This window comes from Poecilia latipinna, unplaced genomic scaffold (genome assembly GCF_001443285.1).
Source record: "Poecilia latipinna isolate Pla-1442-1.1 unplaced genomic scaffold, P_latipinna-1.0 Scaffold2031, whole genome shotgun sequence".
Taxonomy (NCBI): Eukaryota; Metazoa; Chordata; class Actinopteri; order Cyprinodontiformes; family Poeciliidae; genus Poecilia; species Poecilia latipinna.
In genome coordinates this window covers 5888-23720 of record NW_015114647.1, presented here as the reverse complement: position 1 = coordinate 23720, position 17833 = coordinate 5888, and the positions used below count along the sequence as shown (strand labels likewise).

The 17833-nt window shown below is 40.1% G+C and overlaps 2 protein-coding genes across 4 annotated transcripts in view; both read right to left on the bottom strand.

Moving 5' to 3' along the window:
• Nucleotides 1-3918, bottom strand: part of LOC106935830 (transmembrane protein 198-like) — a 22121-nt gene extending 18203 nt beyond the window's left edge. Inside the window, exon 1 of one of the 2 annotated variants that reach the window (XM_015016523.1) lies at nt 3327-3918. The gene's annotated coding sequence lies outside the window, so the exon portion shown is untranslated. The remainder of the gene's footprint in view (nt 1-3326) is intronic. The other variant, XM_015016522.1, reaches the window with a different exon arrangement.
• A 3205-nt stretch (nt 3919-7123) lies between these two features.
• Nucleotides 7124-17833, bottom strand: part of timeless (timeless circadian clock) — a 15957-nt gene continuing 5247 nt past the window's right edge. The window contains exons 6-30 of one of the 2 annotated variants that reach the window (XM_015016529.1): nt 17166-17267; nt 16927-17082; nt 16713-16846; nt 15888-15975; nt 15629-15805; nt 14811-15028; nt 14611-14714; nt 13538-13707; nt 13327-13452; nt 13057-13208; nt 12389-12486; nt 12199-12316; nt 11792-11993; nt 10996-11135; nt 10811-10890; nt 10569-10692; nt 10411-10493; nt 10127-10284; nt 9755-9965; nt 9565-9633; nt 9333-9451; nt 8516-8771; nt 8037-8076; nt 7868-7950; nt 7124-7626 (exon numbers count right to left, since the gene is read on the bottom strand). In XM_015016529.1, coding sequence (XP_014872015.1) covers nt 7496-7626; nt 7868-7950; nt 8037-8076; nt 8516-8771; nt 9333-9451; nt 9565-9633; nt 9755-9965; nt 10127-10284; nt 10411-10493; nt 10569-10692; nt 10811-10890; nt 10996-11135; nt 11792-11993; nt 12199-12316; nt 12389-12486; nt 13057-13208; nt 13327-13452; nt 13538-13707; nt 14611-14714; nt 14811-15028; nt 15629-15805; nt 15888-15975; nt 16713-16846; nt 16927-17082; nt 17166-17267 — 3339 coding nt within the window. In that variant the 3' untranslated portion in view covers nt 7124-7495. Of the gene's footprint in view, nt 7627-7867; nt 7951-8036; nt 8089-8514; nt 8772-9332; nt 9452-9564; nt 9634-9754; nt 9966-10126; nt 10285-10410; nt 10494-10568; nt 10693-10810; nt 10891-10995; nt 11136-11791; nt 11994-12198; nt 12317-12388; nt 12487-13056; nt 13209-13326; nt 13453-13537; nt 13708-14610; nt 14715-14810; nt 15029-15628; nt 15806-15887; nt 15976-16712; nt 16847-16926; nt 17083-17165; nt 17268-17833 lie in introns of those variants that run through there. The other variant, XM_015016530.1, reaches the window with a different exon arrangement.

The window sequence follows — 17833 nt, the reverse complement described above, 5'->3', positions numbered from 1 at the left end:
TTTAAATGAAGAGTCAGATAAAAACACAGCTGTGTTTCAGACCTCCAGAGTAGTGGCCATATATGTCAGCAGCAGCTCTGTCATTTAGCGCAGCCTTTTAGCTCTCTTTGTTAAATTCCACTCTGCGGTCACTGAACCTCCTACAGCAATCTCACAAACCTAGAATATCATCCATGGCCTTTATTTTCCTAGTCAGCCAGGCACCCTGTCATCTGAGCTATGTTTAAAGCACCATAAGTAGTCCATAGTAGGATGTTTCAGAGTTACTGCAACCACTTTCATTGTGGCTACCGTTTGGACAATGAGGGTTTTCTTGCAGGAAGGAGTCACCAGACTCCTCCATCTCCAACACAAACTTGTGTTGTTCAGCATTTCAGCTCTCCCAGACAGACTACCTCTGCTACAGCCGCTCCATACTACAGACAGGGTGGAATCATAATCGAAACAATAAGGACAGAGTGAAAAGCAGTCCAACTTTGATCAGCCTCTGGCTCTCTGTGCCTCTTTTCCTGCCTATCCTTATTTTCCCCCCAGAGCTAGGAAGAGTTTCCTCTTTGGGTTTCCACAGGGATTAAACCATCTGGTGCAGGCTGTTGGAGCAGCTCTGCTCTGCACCGAGTGGCTGTAAGTACAGACTGTAGGCACCCCAATAAAGAGAGCGCCTGAAGGCTGTCATCAGAGTCCCAAACCAAAAGGCAATCCCAAGTCTGATCACACAGTAAAACCAAAGGGCAGGGCTTTCTGGGAGCAACAGGGTTCATAAGTAGACATTATATAAATGTTTCACAAAGGAGGGTGGAAGATATCTCATACTAGGCATGGCCCGGAGGATAAGATTCTCTCAGGATGATACCCCTGAGCAAAGATTTCACAGTTTTGTGGTTTCTATACAAAGCTAGCTTGTACTTTTTAGAAGAATGGCTTTCTTTAGTTTTATAAAACTAACGGGTGGCCCTCCTTTAGTGTCCAAATCATAGCTGTTCATGTTTTCTACAACCAGAAATACATATATATTTTTCAGAAAGGTGGGTTTTGTATTTCTTGTAAGCAAGAAAACAAGCATATGAACAGCAACAAGTGGTGGAGGGGAATAGACGATTCAGTCAGAGAAGATTCTGCTAACGTCAGCATCTTCACAGCATTTCATGAGCATCATCATTGAAACACAGATTTAAAAAAAAAGAAGTAGATTATGTTAAAGTTTAACTTAACAAAATTAACTCAAGTCTTTAGTAAAAGCTGAACAATCTTCCTTGTGGTGTGTCCTCTTTGTTTTTGAGTATTTCAAGTCCAAAATACAGTAATAGCACCCAACCAGAAGTCGATTTTCTGCCTAGGAAAGTCAAAGCTCCTCAAGCAGCCCAGAGTTTAGAACCCAACATTATCGCTGTGCATAGCTAATGGAGGGAAAGCTGTTAGTACACTCTTTTGCATTTAGCACTTCTGTTTGCTTCTCATTGAACAAGTGGCACAAGTAATGCTGTAAAATATTGATTTGTGAGCATGTACTTTTACTGTTTAACCACATTGTTTTCAGCTGGAAACCTGAACCAGCTCGCCGTCATTTTCACATCCGAGCTCCGACTTCAGAGAAAAACGAAATTCATCGTCGGACTCTCACATGCTCTGCATAACAAGCCAGGACTAATTAGCATATAGTTCTGTGAAACCCTGATATTAATGCCTGGTTCAGTGGTTGTGAATACAGCCTTTATTACTCTGGGTCATCACGTCTTAGTCCTCAAATGATTTGCCTTAGTAAGGATAATGAGGGAACTCCTGTAGCTTCCAAGTTGTCACTGTTTGTGTATTTCTCAGCAAAAATGCACACATTTTTGTTCAAAAGACAGGAACTAATCTTTAAGCAAGAAAATGAAAAGTAGCAGCCTTCATTTAGCCAGCTGACAGGCAGTGTGCAGCGGTAGGTTTAGGATGGTGCCTAGTTGTGACTCTCGTTGAAAGGGCTTTAAGTCGTTGTGAGGGCATAACAAGCTTTTGAGGTTTAAACCTTTAAAGTTAAAGGTAAAATTCAAGGTAAAAAGCTTACCTTTAATTAATTGTAGAAAGCTCGAGTCTCTGGTATTTTCACTGACATCTCATTGAAATATCCTTAAACCCCACTGAAAGTTTTAAGAAAACAACTTTTAAAAACCTTAGTATACAAGATTTCCCCCAGAAAACTTGCTAAGCCCGGTGGTTGGGTGCTAGAGCAGTCAGCCTGTCGTGTTTTTGAGTTAAAAAATGCTTAAAGTTGACAGGAAATATGAAAATATCACTTGATAATTATGTATTATTGAAAGATTGGAAGAGAAATACCTGAACACCAACTATAAAATCTTAAAAAATGCAAACATTTTAAAAAAAGACTTTAAAAAATAAGCAATGCTTAGCCTGGTGGGGGCACAAGAAAAGCCTGGTCGCCCGCCAGGCTTATAATACACTGACAGCACAAACTGTCCTAAGCTGTTAGGTACAGACATCTGTACCTCCGCAAAAAAACACCTGTTTGAGTGCTTAGCATTACAGCCCATATTACTCCGTATCATCATGGATTTATAGTTGCGACCTTGAGCAGTTTCCAAGACTAAAGTGGTTATGTTTTTTGCAAACAGACATATTTGTTGTTATGAAAGAATTTCAGCCAGCTGACTGGCAGTGCACGGCTACATGGAGGTTTGCTGTTATTCTTTGCCAGAGAAGAACTGACATCTTATGTAAAGAACGTGAAATTGCATGGACGTCTTAACAGAAACACTTTTTTTTAAGCAGTTTTAAAAGCCTACTTTTTAAAACCTTGCTATGGCTCACGACTTCTGGTTAATTACACTAACTTGGTTGTATTTAAGTTAGCAATAATAAATAAAATTACAAATCTGAATGAGATTTTGAGAGCTTTCTTGTCATTTTTGGACTCTTAGACGACCCGTTTATATATAAGCCAGGACTAATTAAGACACATTTCTGTGGGACTTTGGTATGAACGCCTGGTTCAGTGCGTATGAATACCGTCTTTATTATCCTGTCTCATTATGTCTTTGTCCTGAAAGCCTGAAGGATAAGTTGAATTATGTGCTTGAAAAGAGAAACGTTTTATTGCAGCCATGGAGGCAGCCTGGCTACGTGTTCTGTAGCAAACATCTCCAGCTGAAGACTTTGGCACCAAGGAGTCGAGATCCGGGATAAAACATTTTCCAAACAAAACCGATCCAGGTTAACACAGAGGTGCTGGTAAAGAAGTTTAACTGACTGAAAACACCAAGATTTCCTAACACCGTCTTAAACTTTTCAGAAGAGCGAGCGTTAAAAAAAAAAAAAAAACAACTCACCGATCAGCCGAGTGTCGGTTCTTCATCTGAAACTTCTCCTTGACAATCCGCTCCGTCAGGCAGGAAAAACTGCCCACCATTCAAAAAAACAAAGACAGGGAAGCTAGTTACCAGGGAGAACCGGTTTTCTCTCACTTTATCCCGAGGCTGTGTTCAAACTAGGAGGCTTCCTCCGACACGAGCGGCATCGTTTTGTTCCTCTCCCTGCTTTATGCAAATCTGTTTTTCTCTCCCTCTCTCTCTTCCTCCCTCTCTCTCTTCTGACGGCAGATGTGAGGAAGGTCAGAGCCGCTTTCTGCTTATAACCGTTAAACTTTCCGTCTGGGACTCAACAGGCGTCCAGACCTGCCACTCTGAAAGCAGAACAAAACAAAAAAATCTTAACACAGCTTCTTTTCTCCTCCTTTTTCTAAAACAAATAGCACAACAAAAGAGAGAAAAGTTTTTTTCCCCTCCTCCTCCCCCCCGCGCCTCGGGGTAATCCTCCCCTTCCGACCAGCATCCAGCCTCGGCAGTTGGACCGTTGGAGAGCCGGGGGCTGCTGGGAGGGGGGCTTTAGCCTGCAGGGCTAGCTGCCCCAACAGCAGGCTGCTAAAATGACTTTTCACCTCTTGTTGTATCTGAAGGAAGCAATGGTGGACTTATTGGGTTATCAGCTGCTAATTTAATTCAAGCTATTGTTTCCTGATTAAACTTGTAAATAGCGTTAAGTTAGCCAGGGGCGGCCCAGGATTTTATGGGGCCTTAAACAGAATTTGATTTGAAGGGGTCCTTTCACACAGCTAAAAAAATAAATAGATCAGCTTCTCAATATTCATTTTTGCGATTTTCTGTATCCAGGATTTACACCAGGATATAGTTAAATATTCAGTGGAACCCCAGCTATTAACGGTTCAGCATTCTCAGTATTCAGATTCCGATCCGCAGATCTTTCTGTGGAATATGACTCCAAATTATTTGCGGCAAATGTGCCTATTTGCAGATTTATGCATATTTTAAATAAGCGGCAGAAAATGCAGCTTAGGTACCTGAAATAGCTAGGTGCAAATCTACTCGACACATTATTAGCTGGAAGCCCAATTCATCTTCCTTGACTACGATTGCCTGTACAGCCAAGAGCGGAGTTAAAGTGATCAACACGGCCATCTTGGGTTCCATATCCAACCTTGAGACTTTTACTGCATGTCCTCCCCCCTTCTCTTTCTGCCCATTTCCTATCTGGCGACTGTCAATAAAGGCCACAATTCTGCAAAAAAAAAAAAAAATTAAGAGAGAATGGATGAGCGATACAGATGTGTTACTCAAACATTTGCTAAACTGACTTGTGTTATAACTGTCTTTGGGGCCCTAAGTCATGCCATGACGAAGTTTGCTTCAACTAGATGAATTTAAATAGAGGATAACGCTGGGTTAGTAGTTTAACAATTACACTTTCTGATAATTAAGATCTCTGTCTAGGCAGGCTATAATCTGACTACAAAGACAAAAAAGATCCCAAACACAATTTGGATAATCAGGGTCTTATCTGTGTCTTTGAAGCTTAAAGCTTTTCAAAAACATTGATTTAATCAGTTAGATGGCACAATAAGTGAAAGTTTGAAAATATCTAAACTCTTAGTAGGATTTAATTGTCCTTAAAATGATTCACAAGCCTTCATTTTTGGGCAATGCCATGTGCTTCGCCCCCATTTGTTCATTACGCAACAGCATTATGAACAAATGACGGCATTTGGCAAACAGCACTCTTAATAAGGGCCTCATTTATAAAAAATCACTTCAGTCAGACTCAATAAGATTCTCACGTCGGGTCAATAATACAGGATTTGGAATTCAAAGCTGGAAATTTTAATCAATGCTATATTTTTTATGTTTTATATTAAAACTTGTATTTTGATGGGTGCGGGGAGTAAAAAGCTGCAGACAGGACCCCGACGGATTGCACTGGCACGATCAGAAATGAAGTGCAGCTGAAAGGATTGGCTGCAGAAGCACTTTTCCTTCGCAGCGCCTGCCAGACTCACAGGAGGTGGTTGTTTGAGTACACAAACAACCTCATAAAGGTGCCTGATGAATAAAACCTAACAGCGTGGCTCCTTTGCTAAGCATATGCATGATGTTAGTATATTATCTAATCTTAAATGTTAAATACGTGGTTGCACAATGTCATTACTTAATGATTTTTTGGACAGTATTCAGTGGTTTATGGTGTCTTTTTATAAAATAAATAAATAGCAATGCTGTTTCTCCTTATAACTTTAACACCTAATGATTAAGTAATAAACAGTTACAAGGGCGCTTTAAAAGGCTTTTCAAAAGCTGAGTTATAATTACTATTTGGCAAGACAATGTGTGTGTTTTAGTCCTTTCTAATCATTTAAACAATACTCTATACCTGCCAATGTATAGTTTATTAAGTATTTACCTTTCACGTAGGTAGTTAATTATCTTGTAGTTATTTAAAAGTGCAGTGGATATGCAAAGTCCTTTAACTGTATTTTACTTTGGATTTATTAGTAAACAAAATCTCTTATTACAGTATTCAAGAAAATATTAATCTCTCGTATAATTTTCTAATCTCCATTTTTAAGAGAAGTATAAGTTCCTCATGCTAAGAAGCAGTTCAGTATAAATTAGATTTCTGTCTCTGTCAGAGACCAGACGCATGGAAAGTGTGAGCGTGACTTTAAGGTGTGTTTCAACATGAAACTCTTTACGTAATCCAAGAGAGCAAAGGGAAATTACCATTCCTATTCTGGAGAAGGCAAATTATTATTTAGTAATAAATTCCCTACCTGGAGCGTTTCCCTGAGAATTAACCCAAGGCAGTGTGACGAATAATCGGAGGCGTCTCTAACGGCCGGCCTAGTTCATGTAACCTCTGCTTTGACTTGAAATAACGAGTGCCAGCCCAAATGCAAAATCACTTCAACTGTAACAAGATTATGACTGATTTCTCAACAGCTGTTCAATGGACTTCTGTAAGGCTAATGGTCTAAAATTGCTCAAAAATAAAAAAACAAAATAAAACATTTAGTTTGTACTGCCCTCCTTTTCCCTGAAAACTTTTCACTTTTTCTTAGTTACAATAATTGTTTTTCCAGTAAATAATCTGATGAGTACGGTATGCATCTTTTCATCCATCTTTAACATTTTGCCCCTAAATTGAATCCAGTGCAACTAATTGCCCTCAGAACTCACCTAATCTATAAATCTATTCACTAGAAGTTGGACTTTACAACCTTTGAAAGCCTTTTTTTTCTTTTTCATGTGGAAAATCCAGCTTGCAGCATTTCTGTTCACACAGGACGAGTCACCACATTTATTAAACTCTGAAACCTTCCCAATACAGAACGAGTGATGTACGGCACAGCCGTGTGAATTCATTACCCCACTCATTACTGCGCTCGTCTAATAGCAGCATTTCCAGGTCTCCTTTGAATCGGGGGCAGAGCAGATGTTGTGACAGGAAGTCACTAATGCAGTCCAGATGTGATGACAACACACCGCCTCCGACCCAGAAGGAAAACTGACAACACTGTGCCTGCAGACATGCTAGGCAAAAAAAAAAAAGGAAGAAAATCTAGCAAAGGTTGCAGAAAAAAAAAAATACTTTGAAGTTATTTGATTTCTGCTCTGCCTTTTTTTTTTTTTACTTTTTATCTGCAAAATGAAACTTTTTATTCAGACTATGCTTAATCATTTATTGATATGGCGTGTAGTTAAGACAAACTTTTTCTTAACATTTCTGCCTCCCAGTGTTCACATTCTGTGTTGCACAATGTGAGAAGCAGAGCGGCTTTTTTTGTTCCGATACTTTGTTTTATTTAACAGTTTTACAGACACATAAAATTGTACAAGTGAAAAGAAGCACTTTCACCTTTTAAACCAGAAATAAGACAACTGTATTTGAAACAATTTTACAGAGAACGATTCACTCCAAGAACTTACAATGCTAGAGAACGGGAATTATAAGTATAAAAAGCTGAAACGGAACCAAATCCTCTAAAGTTTTACCATGAATTATCGGTTCACATAATTTATATATTTACATCATAAACGAGCTGTTTGGGATTCCAATAATTGGGTCTACTGGTCGGCCCTCCAGAGGACTGAATCCCCTCTAAGTAACATGAGGGACCTGCCTGTATGTGGTCCATTAAAGACTTTCACTAATCTTCGTCTTCTTCGTCGTCTATTACGGCCATCTTCCTCCTCCGCTTCACGGGAGCAGAGAAATCCTCCGTGTCGGAATCTGCATCCTTATTTGTATCAACATCCATGACCTTGGAAGAATCGTTTTCTGTAAAAAAAAAAAAAAAAAAAAAAAAAAAATTAGGTTGTGGTTACTCAAATGTTGCAGTTTGGACAAATTAAAGTAATAATATGGATTCTATTGATTGGTCTGATCAGAAGAGTAAAACGTGTCGCATCCTCTTTTCTCTAACTGAACATCTTCAGCCACTGTTTGGATTAAAACAACTACTGGTCCAGTATATTCAGAAAACTATGAGAAAATAAATAACTGTTCCTGCTAATATTACCTTTCTCTTCTTCTTCTTCATCATCATCATCCTCATGCAATATCCTGTTTCTGCTTCTTTTGGTTGACGTCTTCTCCTGGGATCTGTAGGATCAGAACAAAATGTGTGGAAAATGAACAACATTCAAAAAACTTATTTATTGATAAATACCATCAAGGTGATTTTCTACCTCTCAGTTAGACTGTTAGCTTCACCAGCAGCAGCAGAGTCTGAAACACAAAGCAACAAAAACACTGAAGTTCAGAGGAACGACAGATGATCTTAGAGGGAAAGTGTTAACGTTCTACTTCTTTGAAATTAGGAAGATTTTCCTCATTTCTATAATAAACACCTCCAGCGGGGCGCTTTTACCTCCAATACTCTGGAGGGACGTTTATTTAGCTGCAGTTTTTTTTTTTTTTTTTTAATAGAGCTATTAAAGATCGCTTAATCAGAATTGCTGCTTTAAATTTGCCTTCATTTTAATCTGCCGGCTCTCCAGGGGAACAGAGTCAATTTGCATTAATTCTATTTAACTTTGTGGTTTTGTGTTGCAGCTTTTAAAGTTGATTTTCCTCCACAACATGCACAGTTAAAAGCAAGCGGCTACGTAGGTTTTCTGTCGTGTGGGAAATCAAACGGAGTCGAGGATGACTCCTCCGTCTGTACCTGCATCCTCTGCAGAGTGGCTCTTCCTGCTGCGCGCCAGCAGCAGGGCTCTCAGAGCCTGAGCTCTCTGCTCACTTGAGACCTCTTCGTCCTCCTCCTCCTCCTCCTCGGCCCGGTCCTGTGGTTCTTCTGGTGATTCTCTGGGCCCTTGTTGCTCCTCTGAGTGTTCAGGTTCGTCCTCTGCAGGGGTCAACGCTGCAGCCGCACTCATAAGCTGAGATTTGCTGATGTTTTCTGGAATCCTCCAGAAAGTTTCCTAATTACAACAAAACACATTTTTAAAAGTTGACATAATTTTCTAAACTCTTAAACAAAATTTTGAAAAAAAAAAACCAAAAACAATTTCATTTATTTAATATTTGATATTGTTTTTCAATGACTAAAACACTTAAATAATTCATTTATTTTGTGAGCAGTTGTATATTTCAGGCTTTACTTGTTCAGGTTAAGCATTGTTCATTGATTTATTTTTGGTTTTTTAAAGATTTTATAGTTGTTGTTTAGGTATTAATCTTCCAGTCTTCCAACAACACATAGTTACCAAGTGATATTTTAAAATTTCCTGTCAACTTTAAAAAAATTTTAACTCAAAAACACAGCAGACCGCTGGATGAATCAAAGCTGGATGAATTTCGGGGAGGAACTAAATCCTATTTCCAGTCATTATTGTGCAAGAGGCAAACTCATTAATGCAAGTTAAATTTATTTACTGTATGACAACATAAGTAACTGAAAACAAAACAGAATATAAACTCCATAATTACTGGCTGAAACAGGAAGCTGAAGTTTCTAATAATGGACAATCATCCGAACCCACCTGCTCGTTTTCAGGAGGCCTGATTCCCAGTTTGCTCAGCAGCTTCTGGAAGTTCCTGTTCTCCATGGCGTCTTCATTTTCCTCTGAAAAAGGGGCAAGTGGGACCGGCTGTGACGGACCTGGGGGAAGAAAACAGGGCAGCAGCAGCAGCAGCGTTAAATAAATGAACTTTTCTCATGATTGCTGCAAGATGTAATGAGAGCAATCCGTGTGAATAACCAGTCACACTCACTGTCGTCTTTTCTGTCCTTTGCCGTCTTGTTTAAACTTCTCTGCAGCCACAACAGCGGTCCGGACAAGCCTTTGATAAGAGGAAATATGACAAATCCAGACTTCAGCTGAAGAAACAGAATTAATTTTCCATGCTACAATAATTTATTATATAACGTTTTAATCATTACTTAAAGAAGCTGTAATCTCACCTTCCTGCTGCAGAGCGTTTGCCATGGACCTGATTTCTGCTCTGCTCTCTGCTGTCAGGTTAAAGTCTTGTCTCCTTTTTCTGACAGGTTGCGGTATTTCCCTCTCATTTTCATCTTCCTCACTATCATCATCCGTTTCATCTTCGCTGTCTTCATCTGCATCTTCATCTGGACGGCCTTGAGTTAGTTCAGCCAGGAAGTCTTCCTCAGACTGCAAAGCAAATTAAGCATCTAATAATAAAATACATAACTGGACGCAAGGCTCACACAAACAGAAATGTGCTGCCTAGAAGATACGATCGGTGAGTTTCTGGCCAGATGATTTTATTTTATTTTTTAATACCTTCAGAAAGCAGACCTACGGAAACCTACCATGCCCTTTCCGGAGCTCTTCCCGGAGCTTTTTCCGCGACTTCTCTTCTTGTGGAGCTGGCGCCTCTCGGACACCAAGCCCATACTCAGCAGCTTGTCCACGACGCGTGCTCGAGAGCGCTTGGCCGTGAGCTTCTTCATGATGTTACCCAGAACATCTGCGTCAACACAACCACTTTAAAATCATTCACCTGTCAAAGCAGAATCCCAGACGGGAGCTGCTGCAGAAAACACAGACGAAATCAAGCAGTTTGCATAGTGATGAGAACGAAGTCTCCAAATACCGTCAGAGTCTTTGAACTCCTCAAACAGCATCTGCAGCTCCAGTTCCTGCTCCTCGGTCCACAATACGATCTGAGTGCCCTTCCTTTGAGAGAAACGATAAAGAAGCTTTCTGATTTTTTCTACACACTTTTTGGTAGAACCAAGTCAAACTGCATACTTTTGTTTCTTCAGTTCTTTAGCACTGTCCACCAGACCCATGTGCACCAGCTGGGTCACCACCTGCCGCCGTGTGCGGTTGCTGTTGCTTAGTAACTGGATGACCGTTTCCACGATGTCTGGCACTGTGCACAAAAATTAACAGTCAGGGGTTAAAGTTCAGAGGTCAGCCTGGTCTGGTCATTTTCAAGACGACAAACCGACGGAAAAAAAAAAAAATGTTTGAGATGCGAAAAAGTAAACCTTCAGAGTCAAGATGCTCCATGTAGAGCCTTCGCAGCTCCTCTTCCTCCTCTTCAGTCCAAGATGGCTTCTTTCCCTCTCTGAAATATTTAATTACAATGACAGATTACTCGTTAGATTAGGGATTAATAGTTGCATCAGATTAGGCATACACTTCATAAATGCAAGCAGAGCAGAGCACACACCCGTCCTTGGTGTAGCCTTCGGTCATCTCGCGCACAGCGCCCACGTTCTTCCAGAAGAGCAGCTCAACGTAAGCCTTGTTGTTCTGAGCTGCCACTGCGAAGAAACGCTTCAGCACAAACTTGGCAAAGGTCACCAGTTCCTGTGAAGGGAGAGGAGAAAAGATTAGACACCAGAATATGATCTACGATCGGCTTCATATCCAGGACTCAGAGATTCACTCCAGACTGAACTATGCAGAGAATCCAGTCCTTTATATTATATCAAATATTTAAGTTCACCGCGGATTCATGGCTGATATTTCTGCAGTAGGAACGCTTTACCTACTGAACATGGATGAATGGATGGAAGGAAAGAAAGGAAGGAAAGACTAAAAGGCAGAAAGAGAAAAAAAGAGGAAGAAATAAAGAAAGAAACAAAGAAGGAAAGAAAAATGAAAGCAAAAGAAATGAAGGACACAATGGAAAGGTAAAAGGAAGAAAGGAAGGACATGACAGACAAAGGAAAGAAGAATGTAAGGGAGTGCATAGTGAGGAAAGAAAAAAGAAAGGAAGAAAAGAAAATGTATGCCGGAGTAAGGAGGGAAGTAAAGAATGAAAGAAAAAAAGAAAGGAAGAAAGTAAGAAATAAAGAAAGAACAAACAAAAGAAAGGGAAAAAGAGAAAAAGGGTTGCAGGAAAAGAAAAAAGTAAAGAAGGAAGCAAAAGAGAAGGAAAAAAGTAAAAAAAGAAATAATTAAAGAAAGAAACGGCCAAAGAAACAAAAAAGAAAACAAAGAACAGAAGAGAATTGCTGCACCTTGTAAGCGTCTGCGGCGGGATCACTGAGGATCTTGTTGAAAAGGTGGAAGACTGACAGCTGGAAAAGCAGAGCGTCCATCTTGAGGTCGACGGCCAGGCGGTGCAGCATGCGAGCTACGCAGTGGTTTGTGTGAGGCGTGTTCTTCGAGTAGGATTTCAAGAGGAGAAGATACGAACGCACGATGCCGGGGTTGGCAAACCTGCAACAGCAAACAGACGAGGTGAAACAAGACCTGGAAATGTCTTGTTTGGAAGGTGCCAGCTTTGTTTAAGATGCCAGCTTTGAACCACGCAGAGTAAATCGGGAATACTTTACTCCAGTAAGGAACTACTGTACTCTTGATGTCCACAAAATAACGTTCTATTGCTTTTTTTGAAGCAGAAACTTTTCTTTCCTTTCCTCACCTTTTGATAAAGTCTAGGATGTTGAACTCTTTCTCAGAAAGCTGGACAGACTCCAGCTCCTCCTCTTCCAGCTCTGCTCCTTCATCGTCGTCCTCAGCAACCGTCTCAGGAGGAGGCCCTGATACACAAAAACAAAAGTTAAATTAAAAGAAGAGCGAAAACAGGGAGAAACGTGTCGTTAAAAGCTCACTCGGCAGGTTGGCCTGGAAGATCTGCTTGAGAAGATCCAGTTCTTCTTCTGGTTCAACGTCAGATGAGCCGAACACGTCGCCATCGGGCCAGACTTCCCTGAACCAGGCAGAAGTAAATACACTCAGTTACGTAAATGGATGCCTTTCTGGTTGAAATGAAAGTTTAAATAATATTATGATAATTAAGTCTGTTGCAATAATCAATTAATCAAATGATAAATTAAAAATGAGGTTGATAATTTCCACTCTGATGTTTTAATAGTTTTTGAAAGGCAATTTTGTTTACAGAAACTTCATAATCCATTTTATTTACAGTTTCTGTTGTTGTGTTTTACTTTGGATATTTAAAATATCTTGTAAAGAGATTTAAATTTTTTTTTTTTTTTTTTTTACAAAATTAAACGTGCCATTACCCATATATTATTTCAAAAATCATCTCAAAATAAACAAATTGTAACTTCAATGCAATAACTACTGGAACAATTTATCGTCCAGCAAAATTCGTTACCGTTTAGTTTATTTAGATTATTTGAAGTCTTAAAAACCACAACTAGCTGCTTGTCTTTATGTCGCTTTAAAATGAAAAAAAAAAAACTAGCTAAAGTTTGCTTCAAAGACTGAATCGTCGATCAGTTTATGGCTGGTGAAACATGGATGTGGTCCAGACCTGGCGGCCCGCAGCAGCGCCAGAGCTTCAGGTCCCAGTCGGGCCAGCAGAGCGTCCTGCACCCGAACCATGGCCTCAGTTCGCTGCTCCTCCAGAGGCGTTTCTGACGCAGCGTCAAAAGGCACGATGCTTTCAGTCAACGACGCCGACAGCTAGAGGACAAAACTTAGTTAGCAGGTCGAGCGGCTCATTTTGTCAGAAAACTGGACTGATTGTAAACAGATTAGCGTTTGGCTGCTGCTCCCCCTAGAGGCCAGTCCTGGCACCAACCTGAAACTCAGTCGCCCTCAGCTCTTCCTCAACAGTCTTCCAAGTCTCCTCCAGCACCTCTGGACTCGACTCCTGAGCCGGCTGCTTCTTTTTAGCTTGAGACTTCCTCCGCCTCACCTTCTTCCTCTGAAGACATGAAGGATGAAAACATTGGCACCTCAAAGACGCGCCAAGCTACCCAGGAAACCACCAGGAGCAAAGAACAACTCGCCTGAACGATCAAGTTGTTCCGGCCTTTGCAGAAGCGCTCCAGCATTCGTAGGAAGAGGTGCGTTGACTCCACCAGGTCTTTGAGGTAGGAGAGAGGCTGCTTGGTTTCGTCGTACTTCCTCAGCAAGGTCAGGAAAATCTCTCTGTACTCCATTAGGTAGAAGATGTTGCCTTTATGAGGAGATTTCAGACATCGGTACACAGTAAAACACAAAGCAAGGCTGAGAATGCTGCCAAGTTACAAAATGTATTAATTTAGCTTTTTTTCTACAGTTTTAACCACCGTTAGGCCACTGCCACAAATTCACCTGTCTTATGTCTTTACGAAGCAAAGGTGCTCTAAATGATGCCCCACCAAAGCCGGTTGATGCATATTTCACACACAGTAAAGGCCAAATTTAAAGCAATTTGCTGCCATCTTGTGGTCAGAGTTCAGCCCAATTATGCATAATTGTGCCATCTTCCATAATAAATACTGAGCTTCACATTTGTTATTCATTGTTTAGTCCAATTAACAGTCTTCACTAATTTTACAATCTGCCTGACAGCAAAAACAAGAATAATTTATTTTTTATATAACATCCATAAACTCAGAAGGTAGAAGGTAATAACACATTATGCTGACAGATTACTTTTAAATTAGGTTTTAGATGAGAAATATTTATATTTAATTAATTTTATTATCATGTTTATTAATTTAAATACAAATAACATTGATGTATAACTTTAGCCGATGTTAATTTGATTAGTTTTAGAAAGATTTTAATAACTGTTCTCGTTTCATTTTGTTCATATTCATATGTGCAACAATGTAGATAAACCATAGAAAAATGATAGCATTTTATCTGGTCCACAATGACACATTTAACATCTTAGCTTCTTGCTATTTTTTTGTTATTATTTTGGTTTTTGGCATAGAGGAAGCTTGCTTCTAATTTTTGTAAAGTACTCTGTGTTATGCAAAGTTGTAAGAAAAGCCCGCTACATCTAAATGTAATTATAAATGATCCATTGTGATTTTAAAAACGTGTGCTCGTACACCTGCCCTATTAATCTGACTGAGCAGCGTCTCACTTTTAATGACGTTAGAGCTCTGACGGATGCCTTCGTCAGCAGAGCGGTCCATTTCGTTCACGGTTAGCAGAAGTTCCTGATACGCCTTCAGAGCCAGATGCATCCTAAAAACAAAAGGTTTGAACATGTAAGGAAAAAAAAATCTGATTATTCGTCGTGAATTTGTCATTTTTTTGTGTGATCTGTCCAGCTGGTTTTACCTGCGGGACCAGGACGTAGCCTCTTTGCGGTCCGTTAGCAACATTTCATAGTAATTGGTAATGTTGCGTTCAATGAAGTGAAACGTACGAATGGACATGGTCTCTGAGACGAGGTCGGCACGGAAACCGTTGCCACGGTTGAAGGCCATGAAGAAGCTGAGCGCCCAGAGGTAATAGGTCTCGTCGTGTTGCTGCGTTTGTTCGCGGATTAGACTTTCCTGGAAAAGATAGAGATATAAATAACAGAGTGAATCATCAAAATGTTTTATTTAAAATAAAATAAAGCGAAAGTAGATATGTATATTTCTGTTCAGGAATCACGATGTCTTCATGTTTTAATTTGTAATTTCATTGTAGCAAAAAAAAAAAAAGACAATGTTGTGCTCTTAGTAAAACAGCATTTCACTGTTTAAAAAAAGGTTTACAATAGTTCCACACTTAAAAGCAGAATGATAATAAATCTACAATTTTAAATAAACCTAGCTTGCTTGTACATTTTTATTAACATCACACTTTTCCAAACTCAGATTTTCTGATCTTTTGGGTCAATTTCAATCCAGTTTTAATGCATAAATTGTAAATTTCCAAAATATATAAATAAATGATGAAATAAAATAAACACTCTTACAGGAGATATTCCCACAGTGGTTAAATACCAGAAAAAAACCTAAAGATGTAAGTGAGCAAAGAAATACATAAGACAGAAAGCAATACCAGCTCTCTGCTGTTCTCCAAACAAGTTAAAAGTTTCTCAGTTCACCACAGGGATCAACTGTGCCACCATCATGTGGAAGTGAAACGCGCGCCTCCTCACCGACCTTAACGAGGTACATGAGTCGGTTGTAGCAGTTCTCCAGGAAGTCCACGCAGAACTCCCGCAGGAAGAGCCGAACATTTAGCGCCGAGCGCCGTTTGTCCCTGCAGTCCTGGGCCTGCCGGTTCCTCTTAGGGACACGCCTCACTGCTTTTCCCAGGTCGTGGGTGTAATGTTTGAACTACAAGATCGAAACCAAAGACGTGAGCTGTTGTCTTCTCATCTCACTGCAGAGGAGAGGGCTTGCATGGTCGATGACTCACATTGTTTAGATTTCGGTGATAGATCACGTCCTTCTCCCCGATCGCTTTCAGGCCTTGAACCACAAAAGATCCGCCGAAGCGAGAATGTCTGGAAGAAAACGCAACACAAAACTCAAAACTCATAAAAAAAATGAGCTACAGTAAATCTAAAGATCCTTAGAATATGGCAAAGGAAGCCAAGTGTCTGGAAAATAAAGGTTAATTGTAAAACAATATGACGGATTTTAAATAAAGTCCTGGTCTTGTGCTGTACCACCTGCATGGAAAACACATTAAGTAAGACTTAAAGATATAAATTATTGATTTTACAGACAAGTAACTGATTGTGTTTCATGAATCTTGATGTTATTTCTACAAGCGCATTGCTTCCAAGTGCATGAAGATAAACCACAGTGCCTCTCAATAAATCATTACATTATCGGAAAGTGAATTAATGTCCATAAATTAATTTAAAAATGGAAACAAATTCACTAACATAGTAATATATTTCAGGCCATTCCTTTCCAGTTTTATTTCAGTCCTTGAAAGTCACAAAGCAAACACTGACAACGAAATGTTTGTTTGCTAAATGTCCTGAAAGATCTTAAATGGAGTCAGAAGTTTTAAATCCAATTTAAGATGATAATGACGCATCAAAGACTCTAATCTGATTTATACTAAACTGAAAATGAAGAGCATCAAATGTTTCACTCTCTTCATTTAGAAGATGAAGAAATAGAAAAGTTTTCAATTGAAATGCGTCTAAAAAAGCGGGGGAATGATCCGAACAACTTTCAGCCACCTGCAGCGTCGCTGCAGGATACTTTTATCGTTGCTCGTCTTTACCTGGTTCCTCTTTGCAGCGTGCGAGAGCGTCTCTCCGCCTGCTCCTTCTGCCTCAGCGCCTCCAGCTCCTCAGCGTCTCTCTGCTTCTCCTCGGCGGAGCGAGCGTGACCGGCGCTCACCAGCGCTTCGGGAGTCTGCAAAAATCACAACGCGCCATATTGAGCTCGCCTGCAGATCCATGACTGAAAAGGCGGAGAGGCTTTCAACGCCTCACCTGGTCTCTGAACATGAGGGAGATAATTTCCAGCACGTGCATGCTCCACTGCTGCTCGCTCTGAGCAGACGCCAGAAACTTGACCAGGTCGTCAAAGCCGCTCATGTGAACGGCCCACAGCACCCGGTCGTGTACGCTGGCGTCATCGTCCACCTTCTGTCAGCAGAGAGACGACCACAGGTGAGACGACGAGAGAGGAACGGTGAAGGGAAGAGTAAAGGATCAGCTGTCAGTCAAACCTTCTCTTCACAGGGATCTGCTGGCACATGAAGAACGTTTCTGACCAGCAGTAAAATCCTCTCGATCAGCAGGTTGTCCTCGTCCTGTCTTTGCTCCCAATCCTGGATGAGTGAAGGTGCAGCAGGAAAAGCAGTGGAAACCATCACAAAACGGAACTGTCTTATTATTGAAAATACAAAAATGTTTGCATTTTAAAGCCCTGCAACAGTTTTTACCTTCCTCCAACTTTTTCTACATTTTGTCAAGCTACAAACTGAGGCTTCACTGAATTTTATTGTGATTTTATATGACAGATCAATTCAAATTAGACCACAATAACAATATTTAAAGAAATTAATTCCTTTACAAATAAAAATCTGAAAATGCATATTATGTGTTCTGTCCTCTCTCAGGTCCCTTTGCTAATGCTACATAAAATCCAGTACAAGCAACTGCCTTCATGAGGCTGAACTTTGATTAGGCCATTTAACACGAATATGATTTGATCTAAACCATTCCAGCTCTAACTGTATGTTTATGTTTAGGAACCAGTCTAATCCTAATCGCAGATTATTTCTCCATTAGATTAAACTTCTCCTTATCTAGTCTGTCGGTTTAAGAGGACAGTCGTGTCTTGGTAGCATTAATTCTTCCACTACAACATTATGGATCACATATCGCTTTGTGA